Consider the following 14,334-nt stretch of genomic DNA (forward strand, 5'->3'; position numbering starts at 1 on the left):
CAGCCAGTTACTGTAATTTTTACAGTAGCGGTTCTGTAATTTAATTTACAGAATTTTACTGTATTCTTTATTACAGTAAAATTCTGTAAATTAAATTACAGAACCGCTACTGTAAAAATTACAGTAACTGGCTGGCAACCCTGCTGCCAGTATTTTACTGTAAAATTTACAGGTAATTTTTAGAGAGGAATTTTGTAAAATGCAGCATATATAATATATTTTCCCAAATGCTGCCAATGACTGGCAGCTGAATTTTAAATGTAAACTATTAACTGCATAAGCTTTAATCAATTGTTAACTGCACAAAGTGTTGTATACTGCATAACGTAATTCAATTATAACAAAAAATAATGACACTTGTTTGAAAAACAGGTCAAAATTTATTTAATAACTTTCAAATTTGCATGAATAAAGTAATAAAACAGTGTACTTTGTATTATATTGAACTCATTTATTTACAAAATGTTATTTTTTAAATGGACAATTAAAGGGTTAGTTCACCAAATAAGTAAAAATTCTGTCATTAATTACTCACCCTCATGTCGTTCCACATCCGTAAGACCTTCGTTCATCTACAGAACACAAATGAAGATTTTGATGAGATCTGAGAGCTTTCAGTCCCTCCATTGGGTGCAACGCAACTTGCACATTCAAGGTCCTTGAACTAGAATGTGCAAGTTGCGTTGCACCCAATGGAGGGACTGAAAGCGCTCAGATTTCATCAGTATTTTCAACTAACCCTTCAAATGTTTTTAAATTACTTGAAACATATAATTAGCAATCATATACCCTCAACAAAAAGAAGAAATATGCAAACTGTTACTTTATAACCACAAGTTGACCAACATGGTCATAATAAAAATAATTATAAAAACCACAAAGATTCCGATGACTCTTCATCACTTCATGAACAGACCATGGCACCACAAACAACAAGGCCCCAAGTCCAACAAACTTCTGATCCAAAAAAGGAGAACACCACAGGATGCAAAGAGTGGCTAGAAATATTGCAAAGAACAGAGGACAATATATTAGATACATTACAAAACATAATGATACAGCCAGACACAGATAGAGAGAAGTCAGATACAGATAGAGTATGACAGATACAGGATGACAGATACAGTCAGATACAGACAGAGAATGACGGATACAGTCAGATACAGACAGAGAATGACAGATACAGACAGAGGATGACGGATACAGTCAGATACAGACAGAGGATGACGGATACAGTCAGATACAGACAGAGGATGACAGATACAGTCAGAGGATGACGGATACAGTCAGATACAGACAGAGGATGACAGATACAGTCAGATACAGACAGAGGATGACGGATACAGTCAGATACAGACAGAGAATGACGGATACAGTCAGATACAGACAGAGAATGACGGATACAGTCAGATACAGACAAAGAATGACAGATACAGTCAGAGGATGACAGATACAGACAGAGGATGACAGATACAGACAGAGGATGACGGATACAGTCAGATACAGACAGAGGATGACGGATACAGTCAGATACAGACAGAGGATGACAGATACAGTCAGATACAGATAGAGAATGACGGATACGGTCAGAGACAGAGAATAATAAAAGGAAAATTAGATCTTGATGTGTGTGTACTTACATTTCAGAAATTCCACTGAAAATCCATCACTTTGCAAAGAAGAGTGGCAACATGTGGGTTCACTGCAACCTGTTTCTTCTGTACCATTTGCCCGGTCGTTTTAGATGGCACTTTTCCTTTCGACTTCTTTGTTCCTCTCTCCGGATTAATACCTACAAAGCGTCTAAAGGGTCATGAAACATTCAATATGTAATTAAGATGCGTTTCTCTACTCCAGTGAGGACCTCCCAGAAAGTTTTAGATGTCCACTAATTAAACCACCTGTTTTAACTCATTAGCTTGCTGGTGTTAAATGAGGAGACATCTAAATCATTTGCCCTGAAAAATTTTATGTCTTCTCGAGTTGAGAAGCATTGTGTTAAAGGCCTCAACAGATATAACACATAACATATCTACATAGATAAAATGAAAGTTCTGATATAACATATCAACATATGTAAAATACTGGTACTGAAGTTGTTAGAATTCAACCATTACCTTTGAATGAACTCCAAGGTACATGCTGCCTCCTCCTGGTACTCAAGATTGAATATATAGTACGATGCGAACAGAGTGGCAAGGCCAGACAGGAAGCTGGGCTGAATGCCCTCACACACAACCTCGCCTTCAATAGTCAGCATCCAGTGTCCACTCGTCAAAGTGTCTCCTAAAACAACCACATGTTACAAGTCATTTTTAACTATACCATTTTTATCTTTCAGCTTTTTACATTTAAACTATATTTTAATATGTAAGAGTACATGAACTCATTCTTTTAAACCAAAGTTAACAAGAGGCATTACAAACAAACAATAAGCAAATTAGAGCAAATGTCCAACTGAACAAAAAAAAAAACAATTCTATATAAAAAGGAAAAAAAAAAACGACAATGGGGGCAGAACATCAGTGTAATGTAATACTGGTAACACCGAGTACCGCAGCAAGCATAAAGCCAACAAGACAGCCTTACAAAAATACTCCACTGAAATTTAAATGGAGGAACACAACATAAGAAAAATCCTTAATATAGACAGAAACCAGAAAAAACAAACAAACAAACAAAGTACAGAGGTACAAAGTACATAGTTAAAGTAGTAGTTACATATACAAGATTTTCTTTTCTGGTCAAGTCCAAGTTCTGGTCAATTAAGAGAGTACACTTACCAAGCACAATTAGTCGTGGGCTCCCAGGTATGGTGTGTGTCGCTTGAAGGTCAGCTGCTGTGGCGCACCTCTATAAAGGGGAGAAAAAAAACATTAACTGTCCATATAAACTAATACAAGAACATACAAAAACAAAAAAATAGTGGTTTTCAGCAATATACTTACATTCGCAAGAAGCAGAAGACCATCCAGATCCTCTCGGAAATGTGCCAGGATGAGTTTGATCACAAGGGGTCCAACTTCTTCTTCGCTGGACAAGATTTTCTTGACAACTTCATTTGTGGGTTTGCTCTTAAAGAAGTCAACGAGGACTTTACCATACTCCTGTATGGCTTGGTTGAGCCTTTTGTGTATGGCGATACTGGTAAGCTCCTCAAAATGTGCATATATGTGCTTTTGCACAAACAGGTATGGCCATTTGCTTTTGAGGTCTTTGATAGGAAGTACTTGTGTGTCATTGATGTGCTTTCTTTGCAAATAATAAGTTTCCTTCATTAAGGCACAAACATCACTCCTGTCAGCTCCACTTTTTCCATATCGCTGGTACAAATTCTCTAAAGTTTGTCTTTTTTCCACAAGTACATCATCAGAATTTGCAAGCGGAGGCTCAGGCTGCCATTGTGTGCATCCGTATGTGGCTGTTGGTTCTCTGCATTGCATTCTCTCAGGTGTGTCAGTTACTCCACTGATCCGTCGCCTGCGTGATAAAGTATTATCTCTATTGACGTGTTCTACACAGGTTTTTATTTGTTTCAAGAGGGAGTAGTACCCAATTTCATTTTTTTCTTGAGTATCATCAAAATCAGAAAAGCTCTTTGGATACTTTTTGACAATTTTGAGAGCTACAGCAAGGCACTGTGCTTTGCTTGGATTCTTTTCATGTTTCCTAATTTCATCAACAATTATACGAATCATTTTGCGGCGATCTGGGGGGAGTGGTCTCTTTCCATTCGCTACTGCACTGCGCAATTCGCTCAGCATTTGGTTCCAAGGAACCTGAAATGACTCAGGCCAAGTAACTGCTGTGGTTGAAGAAAGGCTTGGTGGGCTAATGGTGTCTAATGTGACAGTGGAAGGCGGCGGAGGTATTGTTGGAGGGACATCACCAGATTGATTTTGTTCTCCAGCTGATAGAAAAAAAATATATCATCAACATGTCAGTGTTATGTAACTGTGCTAATATTCTGATCTATTATCAGAAAAATAAAATAACTTTTTACAGTGTAACAAAAAATATACTTTATACACACACACACATATATATACATATATATATATATATATACATAAACTTATACATATACAGAATGTAAAAATAACCTCTCATAAAGCTGTCTAGCAGTTTGCGAATCTGGATGGGCGGGAGTAAATCAGACAGGTCCACTCCAGGAGCTCCCTCTACATACTTAAGATCATCTGTGCTCTCCACACCCCAGCTAAGAAGTCTCTGCAGCAACTGTTCCTTCTTTTCTTCAAGAAGACCAGGCAGCGCTTTGAAATGACCTTTGTATTTCCTCTCCCAAAGTTGTAGACATCATTCTAGAGAAGGAAAAGAGTGGTGAAGAGCAAGCACTGACAGGCCACACAACTTGTACATGGGCAAGGGATAGTAGTCCAATAGGTTTTCCTGGCTGACACAACACAGCCTTTTTGCAGGTTTCTCAGATATGCAATGAAGGCCCTGATCAATGAGAGTTGAAGAGTTATATCTTTCTGTGATGAAGTTGACGGAATCTCCTTGAATGAGAATGGCTTTTATTTTGCCAAATACAATTCCATCATCAATTTGATCAAGCACAAGAAACATATTTTTTTTGTATTTAGTCCCTTTCACTTTTGTTTCATGTGAAATGAGTGTGCTTGACTGACAGTTAAGGTGTGAAACAGCTTCTCTAATATCATCATTGTAATCCGATGGGCAAAATTCTGTTCCTTTTTCAACAACAACATGGGGTGGGAACAGACTACCAGCACTTAAATAAGCTTGAAATAGCTGATGCCTTTCAGCAAGAGTAGAGCAAATGTTCTTGAAATTGTGCAACTTTCTTGAACACTGCTTGAAATATGTGTGTTTGCTTTCAAATCTGAGGGTCCAGAGACGAATGAGTGGCCCAAACTGGACTGTTAGTTCTGGATAATGAGTAACATAATGGTGTTTTGGCCTCAGAGGATGGTCAGGAAATAGTTTCTTTCGAAAATACATGTAGTCCTCAATCATTACCTTTAAGTAGGCGATCTGTCCTGAAGAAATGGCAGGGGCACAAATGAACTCAACCATCTGTCGGAGCTGCAAAACAAGTTGCCACACATCATTGTCAGCTGGATCCCTTATTTTATCTCCTATTAACACTGGTAGTAATCTCAGGAAACACCAGTTCTGAACCGCATGCCCTCCAAGTTTATCACTCCCAGCATTTATCTCACATGGCTTATCATGTGCATCATTACCTAGGTATCTGAATTGATTTACCCTTCTATTTAGATCCACATATGTAAACTGTTTCTCAACTCTGACCAGATGTTTAATGCATAGAGCCAAATCATAGGACACAACACCTTCAAACAGATCATGTCCAATGCATGGAGGCAAGCCAGGCTGGCAGACATGGTAATGTGATAAGTCATTGAAAAGAGAGTCAAATTTGACCCCTTTTTTCAGGTGCAAATCATCTGCTTGGACATTACCTATATATGACTGCACAGTCCTGCTTGGCCCCTTGGCCAGTCTGCCACAAATGTTGGTCGATCAATTTCACAGAATCTGCAAAAGAAGGAACTGGTGCTGAAATTTTCAACAAAGCCCCCAATAGCATGTGAGCCAAGATTGTCTCTGGCAATGGCACACACAATTGCTTTCCTAATCTCACCACTGGACATTTGGATACCACTCACCTCAAGGTCTTTGAGATCCTTTATCAGCTGCCCCATCGCCATGTCATGTCCAAAGAACTTGAAATCTTGCTCTCTGCAAAGTAGAACAAGTTGCATATGGTCAGTGGTTGACCGATTATGAGGCAAAATGTCTCCTAAAGTGAGATAGACTGCCAGCACTTTATGTGTTTTTTTCCCTGAACCTAATGGATTAACAACTTCAAATGAATCCTGATAGAGAATCAAGCCCAGGGACATGGGATCTGACTTAAACAATGCATTTTCTGCAATTACTTTTCCATCCCAAATGTCCTTAAAAACATTGCTGTTGTGAGCCTGCAAACAGGTGTTGCTGTGCTGCTCCGCATGGACTCGCTCTTGAAAAGACTAGCAACTGTTTTTTTATTGGAATGTACTGGGCAAAGCATTCATTTCCAGCTTCATTGTTCCCTAAACAAATTGGAACTGGCTCAATGTAGTTGAAACTTTGCTTAAACACAGTTTTCCTCCTCTGATCCGTTTTCAATATCTGAGTGTTGCAAGTGTGGAGAAGATCATCCACTTTAATCTCATCTACCACTCTTTCTATGTCTGTCTCAGGAACTCCAAGTAGAATCAGTTTGTCTTTTAGTTTACACAGCAAATTTGACAGGCTGATGTCATGTATATCCTGGAGTCCTTCAATGATTGTTTGAATAACAGACGTAGGAAGCATCAACTTTGCCTGCAACTTCAGATAAAACAGGGCCAGATTTTTTAGAAACATGTGATCATCTACATGTTCTGGGCAAATCTCATCTACAGTCATTTCACTTGAGGCAGCAGCCTCACACCTGTCCTCAGAATGGAGCATAGACTCCTGAGTGCTTCCTTGGTTTTCACTTGTTCCCTGAACAATGGTTTCAATTAGACTGTGCTCTGTCTTTCCTTTATGACATCTTGATAAATGTGATGTGAATGTTGACAAGACAGTATATGTCTTTTTGCACTGTTTAAATGGACAAGATACTGCTGTGCCCTCTTTCAAATGGGTTTTTAGATGTGAAAAGAACCCAGTCAAGTCCTCACAATGCACAGAGCAACATTCAATGTGACAAGTAAAAACAGTACTGCAGAGTTGTGCCACAGCTACAGGTTGTCTTTCATTATGATACCGGTATGAGTGTGACTTAAATGCATTAAAGCTTTTGAAAACCAAACAGCAGCTAGCTATTCCACACTTAAAAGTTGCATTTGGCAAATTCCTGTGTAATTTCATGTGCCTTACATATGCCAAAACGGTCTCAAATTCATGTGAGCAAAACTGACAGATCATCTTGAACCTCATTCTTTTGGATGCTAACTATTCTTAATTCCCACACTCAGAAAACAATGCTATCTGGAGTCAGACATGGATAGAAGGAACAAGGCACAAAAAGCGTGTAAGCTCCCGAAAAAGCGCATAAAAAGTATGTGGGACTTTAAATGCATTTTAAACAGTTAAATGCTCTATGTTTTACAAGCTAATTGGCACTATATCAGGTATAAATTCCAACTGACGCAAAAAAAGAACATTAATAAAAAAAAAAAATCACACTAAAATCAAAGACTAAATTACCGCTATAAATCACCGTTCTACAGCCGACAAGCCAACGAATGCGACAGCCACCTATAAGTAAATTATCTTTATTGCTAACTGGAACTGCCCTCTCAACTTCCCAACTGAACTGCACAAACGCAAGTCAAGAACAGATTCGAGCAAGAACCCAGAAGCAAAACTCCAGAAAAATATTCTACAACTACAATAAGTCAACTCGTTTGTTTATAGGTCGGCGTTGCGCATGCTCAGTTCATTTGTTCAAGTGTCACAGCACTGATAAGGTGCCCTCTGCAAAAATACAAGTTTGACAGCCGAAAAACATAAACACAGATATCTGTAAATACCGTATTTAAACGTAAATAAATATTCGGTTGCGTTATAGTAATACATTAACTATACAAGGCAGACTTTATATCAAACAGATGTTAAAGTGTTCACATTACCTGAAGTTAACAAAGGCCCACAAATCCACTCCTCGCTGGTCAAACGCTTGGAACAGCAGCATTCTCCCATTCAGCAACGCTCCGTGAGCGGGCTGACTGCGAGGCTTTAGCAACGATTTTCATTTCTGCGGCCGAGTTAACAGATGACTAAGTTACCTGTGCAAATTTTACACCATAAAATAATCACGACGAAGTGTGCTGATCAACACGAAGTTCTCGTGAATAACGTTACCCACAGGTGTCACTGAATCATGTAATTCATAATTTAGGAACTCTATGTTCTACCCATAGATGCTATGAAATCCTACCGCGACCGCTGCTGAAACCCCGCAAGTCTCCTTGGAGCACAGCGGACGGAGGAAGCGTGAATCCGGGATTAACGTTACCAATATTAACCGCGAATGTATATACCTTCATATACTAGTCTATGACAGTTACTAAACATGAAAAATAAAAAAATAAAAGTCACTTACCACAGTTGTGAATCACTCTTCTTGCCGCTCCCAGAATCTCGACCGTTGAAGATCCCAAGATGGCGCTGAAGATTTGAAATTGACAGCAATATTCTGTAAATTTGAGTCAAACCGCCACGCGACCCCAGAATGCATTGCGGTTTACAGCAATATGCTGTATTATTAAAAAAACAGCCAGCTGCTGTAAAATAGTGCTGTAATTTTTACAGCAATTCATTACAGTGCATGCTGAACGTCATCGACATGTTTTCTTGTTAAATGTGCGAGAGTGTATTTTGAACCATAACACTGGTGTTAATTAATATTTAGAAACAGGTTATTTTCTTTTCAAAGTAACCCCCAAAATAAAAAATAAATAAATAAATAAATTGTGCATGCCCCCTCACTTTGTGTGTTCTGGTGCCGACCCTAATTGAGGAATTCACATTTTGATATCCTAAAAACAGACTTTAGTCACATGAATGACTGTAAACAATTAATTAACGAAATGTACTCTATCCACTCTTAGAAGAGATTGAACCTTTAGAGTTCAAAAAAGAACTTTAAAGTGCAAATATGAACTTCTAGCTATCAAAAAGGTTCAAAGTTGAACTTAAAGGTTCTGTAATGATTCACTGGTTATTTAGCAGTTCTTTCATGAACCTTTTCTAAGATGTACTGTAAAGACTAGACTGAGTACAGTTAGAACACCATTTGCTTGTTACATTAGTAAATTACTAATTCACAAACTCAGTATTAATGAATTTACTCTTATTCAGTTACTAATTGTGATGTCAGATGCAGTTATGGCCTCCATCAGTTTAACCAAAATGTTTAGGCCTTGAGTTGATACAATGTGTTTCATCTGTGCCCGATGCACCTCACATATCTCTAAATTGCACAATAACCTTTAGGGCACCATGTTGTTGTCAATTTTTAGAACACAAATTAAAAATCACAAAAATCAAAGTTCAGTTTTATGTTCATAAATGAACAAGAAGCTATTCTGTGTTAAATTGAGAGGATGAAATTCTTACCCCTAAAAATAAACTTTAGGTCACACTTTATATTAGGTGGCCTTAACTACTATGTACTTACATCAAAAAATAAGTACAATGTACTTATTGTGTTCATATTGTATTGCAAAACACTTCTGCTGCTATTGAGGTGGGATACGGGTAAGGTTAGGGACAGGTTTGGTGGTATGGGTAGGTTTAAGGGTGGGTTAAGGTGTAAGGGATGGGTCAACAGTGTAATTATAAATGTACTTACATAAATTAATTACAGATGTAATTATATATAGGCATTTTTAAAAATATAAGTACAATGTAAAAACATGTATGTACACAATAAGTGCATTGTACCAAATTATTAATTTAAATGTAAGTACATATTAGTTAAGGCCACCTAATAAAGTGGGACCAAACTTTATATTCAATAGGCTATCTTCATATTTTACACCTGTGCATCCTTTCACCTTCAAATCTCAGAAAGTCTACTAATTCAGCTCAGAACAAAACAAGTGACAAAAGTGATCTATGTGTTGTGTAAGGTTTCATCAGCAAGATTATTTTTCTTTCTTTCTTTATTAGTAGTTTTATTATTGTTGTTGTTTTTATCATTATCATTATTATACAATTATTATTACTATTTTGATTATATTGTTTCGATTTTGAGAATAGAAACAAACAAAACAAAAACATTTAAACCAGGCCGAGGGTTTCTGGGCTTGGTGCGCAACGCAACGCAAAGCACTGAAACTGTTTCGTGCAAGGTCAGAGGTCACGCGGAAAAACCGTTACAAACAAACATTCAAGCGCAAGCAGCGGCACTCAGTGGAGCAGCACGAATATCTGAGGTAAGACAACAAAACCTTTCAAATAAACTATGATCTTTTTGAAAAGCTATGAAAATAAAACCTACGTAATGTCATAATTGTGTGTTTCATAATGAATGAATGACGACAGGCCACAGAATTGTAGAAAAATTAAGTACAAACGATGTTAATGTGGCCACAATATTAAGTCAGTTTACCGGTCCAGAGTTAATTATTCCACATATACCATGGTTACTACACCTGAAGACCTTTTCTCAGATGTTTTATTTCAAGATATTTTTTAAGATTTTAGCCTGCTGGTTACCAGAGCACTCGTGTATTGATTATTTTCACCAACAGAAGGCGCTGCGAGCTACATTGAGTGCTTGGTCACGTGCCGCTACTTCATTCGTGAAGAACCTGGACGACAGCAGCGCTATTATCATCAATTCTGAAAAGAGACACCATTGTCACTATCAAGGTAGTATGTTGAATTAAAATAATACTGTTTGTATGTACTTTATAACTGCCTTTATAACTACCATTTCATGACTCCTGTTGTTTTAACAGACTGAAATTGATTTTGGAATTGAAATTGAGATATTTTAATGAACCTAACTGAGACTACGAAAGCTTAAATATTACCAAAAATGAAGGATTAAGTTAAATTCGTAAGATTACAAGAAAACCTAAAGACTGAGATGCCAGCAAGACCACAGACACCACGAGTAAGTTACTACTCTACGGGTTTAAAAATACGGGTTTACTAATTATTATTATTAACTATTATAACTGTTGCCATCTGGTCGACGCTACAGAGCTCTGAGAACCAGAACGACCAGACACAGGAACAGTTTCTTTCCTCAGGCTAATTATTTAATGGGATGTACGGAAGAACTTAGCGACTTTAACATTTTCTCACATTTATGCATTTGGTTGACATTGTTATTACAAAGCAACTTTCAGTGCATTCCCACTTTTAATAGGATGCTCAGTTAGGTGTAATGGTCAGGTCAGGTGTCCGCATATGTTTAGCCGAAATATATTGTGATCTTTGCAAATCATTGAGCTGTTTTTACCATACTAACATGCACCTTTCTGCAAACATTTTTTGTAGGACTTCTTATTGATATTTCACCTGGATCAATCTCAAGACAACATATTGCTTGTTTGTAGCAACATTGTAGCAATAAAAAAAAAAAAAATTGTTTTCTTTGAAAAGACAAAGCAAACAAGATAAAAAATAATTCAAGGCCTGTTTGATTAGATGTGCACATATACATGGTAATTTCCACAATGCAGTAAGTTTATAATTTTAGAGAATGATGAGGCTAAAAATGTTTTTCTCTATTTTCAGGTATGCAACAGGTGAACACAACAAGATGTCTTCAGCCCTGGTTACCAAATACCAGTTCTTGAGAGTGAAGACTGGCAGAGGATGTGCTTAAAAACAAATTCCAAAAGAGAAAGATCACCTTTGATTAATGTTGAAGAAATAAATGAAATTTGCTGCAGGTTCAGCAAAGAAAACAGATAATTTTACCAGGAGTCCATCAAAAATATGGCAGCCATTGTAGAGGTAGGTTTTCTAAAATAAAGTGACACTTCGATACTTACATTTCTATTATCAAGTGAGAATGTTTCATGTATATGTTTATTTTTCTATTATTTATTTATTTTGTAGATGGATGATCTATCTGGCCAAGATTTGTATCAAAATAGGTCAAGGCCAGTAGGGGTAAGTGTCACAGACAGAGTTTGGTGGCACAGGCAGTTATCAACGAGCGCCAAAGAAGAGCAGTTGGGGTAGATATTGAATGAAGAAATGAATGACGAAAAACAAATCTGCGTTGGTTTGGCACACAAAGGTAATAAATCACTGATTTACATCAGTAATGCTAAGAATCACAATTATCAGAAACATAGTATGCCATATTCAATTTAACACATTTTATATTTAAGGTCTCAGTGGTTGCTGCTGTCCTGCTGTTTCCACTTCTATTAAAGGAGAGTCAGAGATCTCTTCATGTCATCAGTGAGGTGAGTGCATTTAGAACAGTGTATCCATAATATTTAAATCTATATTTTTTTCTTTTTCAACCCCTTCTGCTGGTTATCATTTCTTCTATACATTTAGTTAGGGGTTATTCTGTGGAACGGTTTGTGTCCGTGTATGTTCCACAGTAAAATCAGCAAGAATTAATACATTTAAATTCTGTCATAATTTACTCACCTTCATGTTGTTTCAAACTTGTATGACTTTCTTTTGTTTTGTGAAATAAATTATTTTCAAGAATGTCACTGAAAATCATTGACATGTTGTTCTGGACCCCAGTGATTTTCATCATATGGACATTCTTTAACATTCTTAAAAATACCTTATTTTGTGTTCTGCAGAAGAAAAAGGGTTGTTTGGAACAACATCAGGGAAAGTAAATGATGACAAAATATCCCTTTAATGGGTCATATACTTTTGATTAAAATTTGTTATATTTATAATTAACTGTTTTCTCACTGATGTCAACTTATAATATTAGTAAGGGATTCTTGCAACCAAAAAACTCATAATGTAGTTTTTCATGACTACTTGTTATCTTAATATCTTAATTATGTTGATAATACAGTTTACACTGCCTCATCTTTCTTTTCAAAGCCTCTTTTACATTGACATGTTCAAAAATAGTCAAAGATTTATTACCGACTAATTTTTTAATCTTAATTTTAAAAAAATAAAAAAAAATAAAATAAAATTCACTTTAACTACTAAATATTGTTATAGTATAACATTATTTTCTCCTTGTTTAGGAACCACATACACCCAACACTGCTGTTTATAAAGGGACGTGCACTGGATGCAGAGTCTCTTTTAGAAATAATGATGGAAGGGGAGAAGGAGGTCTGAGAAGTAGACGATGTGAACACGGCTCTATCTTCAACACTGAATATGTTTCAAAGTTGAGAGACACCCTGACATTCATTGAAAACTGTTTAATGTATCATAATGCCAAAACCAATTTGCCAGCCACAATGGCCAGTTTTTTTTAAATTAAATTAATGTATATGTATATAAATGCATGATGTTGATTGTTGTTTATTTATTAATGTGTTTGTTGGTTTGTTTGTAACACATTTATGTTTGATTGTTGTTTATTTATTTATGTGTTTGTTGGTTTGTTTGTAACACATTTATGTTTGATTGTTTATTTATTTATATGTTTGTTGGTTTGTTTGTAACACATATTTATGTTTGATTGTTGTTTATTTATTTATGTGTTTGTTGGTTTGTTTGTAACACATTTATGTTTGATTGTTGTTTGTTTGTTTATTTATTTATGTGTTTGTTGGTTTGTTTGTAACACATATTTATGTTTGATTGTTGTTTATTTATTTATGTGTTTGTTGGTTTGTTTGTAACACATTTATGTTTGATTGTTGTTTATTTATTTATGTGTTTGTTTGTTTGTAACACATTTATGTTTGATTGTTGTTTATTTATTTATGTGATTGTTGGTTTGTTTGTAACACATTTATGTTTGATTGTTGTTTATTTATTTATTTATGTGTTTGTTGGTTTGAACAGTTGAACAGACAATCACAGTGTTCTGTCTATATAGTGAAATTGGATTAGTAATGTATAATAATAATAATAATAATAATTTTATTGCTATCTAGAAAAAGGTTAAAAAAGGAACCCATGAGGGTCATTAAGGCACCTTTAAGTGAAGGTTCCAATTAGAACCTTTTCAAAAAGGTTCAAAAATGAACCTTTAAGGTTCCTCCACAGTTGCAATCTCCAGGAACCTCAAAAGGTTCATTTTTGAACCTTTTCTTCTAAGAGTGAACTGCGTGAGCTTAATCAGACTTATCATTATTTTTTACCAAAAATATCTAAATAAAACAGGATGGGTGCTGATTAAAATTTCTGAAATAAATATTTCTGCGAAACGCGTTAGGTTGCACAGAAGAAAGCCCGATCTAGGAACTGCCCCGTACAGCAGCAGAGGAGTATTATTTTGAGACATCCCTCGCTGCAGACTGTAGCGCAGTGACGTCAGGTATTCACGTCACGTATATGTTTATCGCGCATGCGCAAAGTGACGTATGGTGTGTCTATGACACGCATGCGCATTGCGTGTGTAATTTGCACGTGTTGACGGTAGGTGTTTTCGCGTCGTGCGTGACGTAACACGTCATAAAAACGCATGTGCATACCTAACAGAATACTCTAATAAAATGTAAAAGTATTAAGAATGCTAAGGTGGAAAAAAAATAAAACAATAAAATGTAATACAGCACATATACATGATTTTAAACATGTCTCATCTCAGGTAAAATCATACGGAAGTACTGAGTTTATTCTGTAATATCTGTGTAGTATTTTATTTACAAT

At 36.2% G+C, this 14,334-nt stretch overlaps 1 protein-coding gene and 2 long non-coding RNA genes across 3 annotated transcripts; 1 reads left to right on the plus strand and 2 right to left on the minus strand.

The window, feature by feature from the left end:
* Positions 1-733: 733 nt before the first annotated feature.
* On the minus strand, positions 734-4,308 carry LOC131526000 (uncharacterized). The gene is made up of 6 exons (XM_058754055.1): positions 4,104-4,308; positions 2,949-3,910; positions 2,784-2,853; positions 2,118-2,286; positions 1,641-1,803; positions 734-998 (listed from the first exon to the last, which is right to left on the minus strand). Exons 1-5 carry the CDS (start codon positions 4,108-4,110, stop codon positions 1,644-1,646), a joined length of 1,368 nt encoding a protein of 455 aa, XP_058610038.1. The 5' UTR covers positions 4,111-4,308; the 3' UTR covers positions 734-998; positions 1,641-1,643.
* Positions 4,309-4,355: 47 nt separating this feature from the next.
* Positions 4,356-5,954, minus strand: LOC131526008 (uncharacterized). Its single transcript, XR_009267350.1, has 3 exons — positions 5,676-5,954; positions 5,469-5,544; positions 4,356-5,070 (listed from the first exon to the last, which is right to left on the minus strand). It is a non-coding gene; the product is annotated as an uncharacterized LOC131526008 (long non-coding RNA).
* Positions 5,955-11,656: 5,702 nt separating this feature from the next.
* On the plus strand, positions 11,657-12,905 carry LOC131553067 (uncharacterized). Its single transcript, XR_009274113.1, has 3 exons — positions 11,657-11,812; positions 11,907-11,984; positions 12,750-12,905. It is a non-coding gene; the product is annotated as an uncharacterized LOC131553067 (long non-coding RNA).
* Positions 12,906-14,334: the final 1,429 nt, after the last annotated feature.

This window comes from Onychostoma macrolepis, chromosome 02, assembly GCF_012432095.1.
Source record: "Onychostoma macrolepis isolate SWU-2019 chromosome 02, ASM1243209v1, whole genome shotgun sequence".
NCBI lineage: Eukaryota > Metazoa > Chordata > Actinopteri > Cypriniformes > Cyprinidae > Onychostoma > Onychostoma macrolepis.

What these genes read in the sequence shown, in the direction of transcription:
- LOC131526000 (XM_058754055.1), bottom strand. An exon ending in GTCTTCTGCTTCTTGCGAAT is followed by an intron (nt 2,854 to 2,948) that starts GTAAGTATATTG and finishes TCCCCTTTATAG; the next exon opens with AGGTGCGCCACAGCAGCTGA. An exon ending in ACCTTGGAGTTCATTCAAAG is followed by an intron (nt 1,804 to 2,117) that starts GTAATGGTTGAA and finishes ATGACCCTTTAG; the next exon opens with ACGCTTTGTAGGTATTAATC.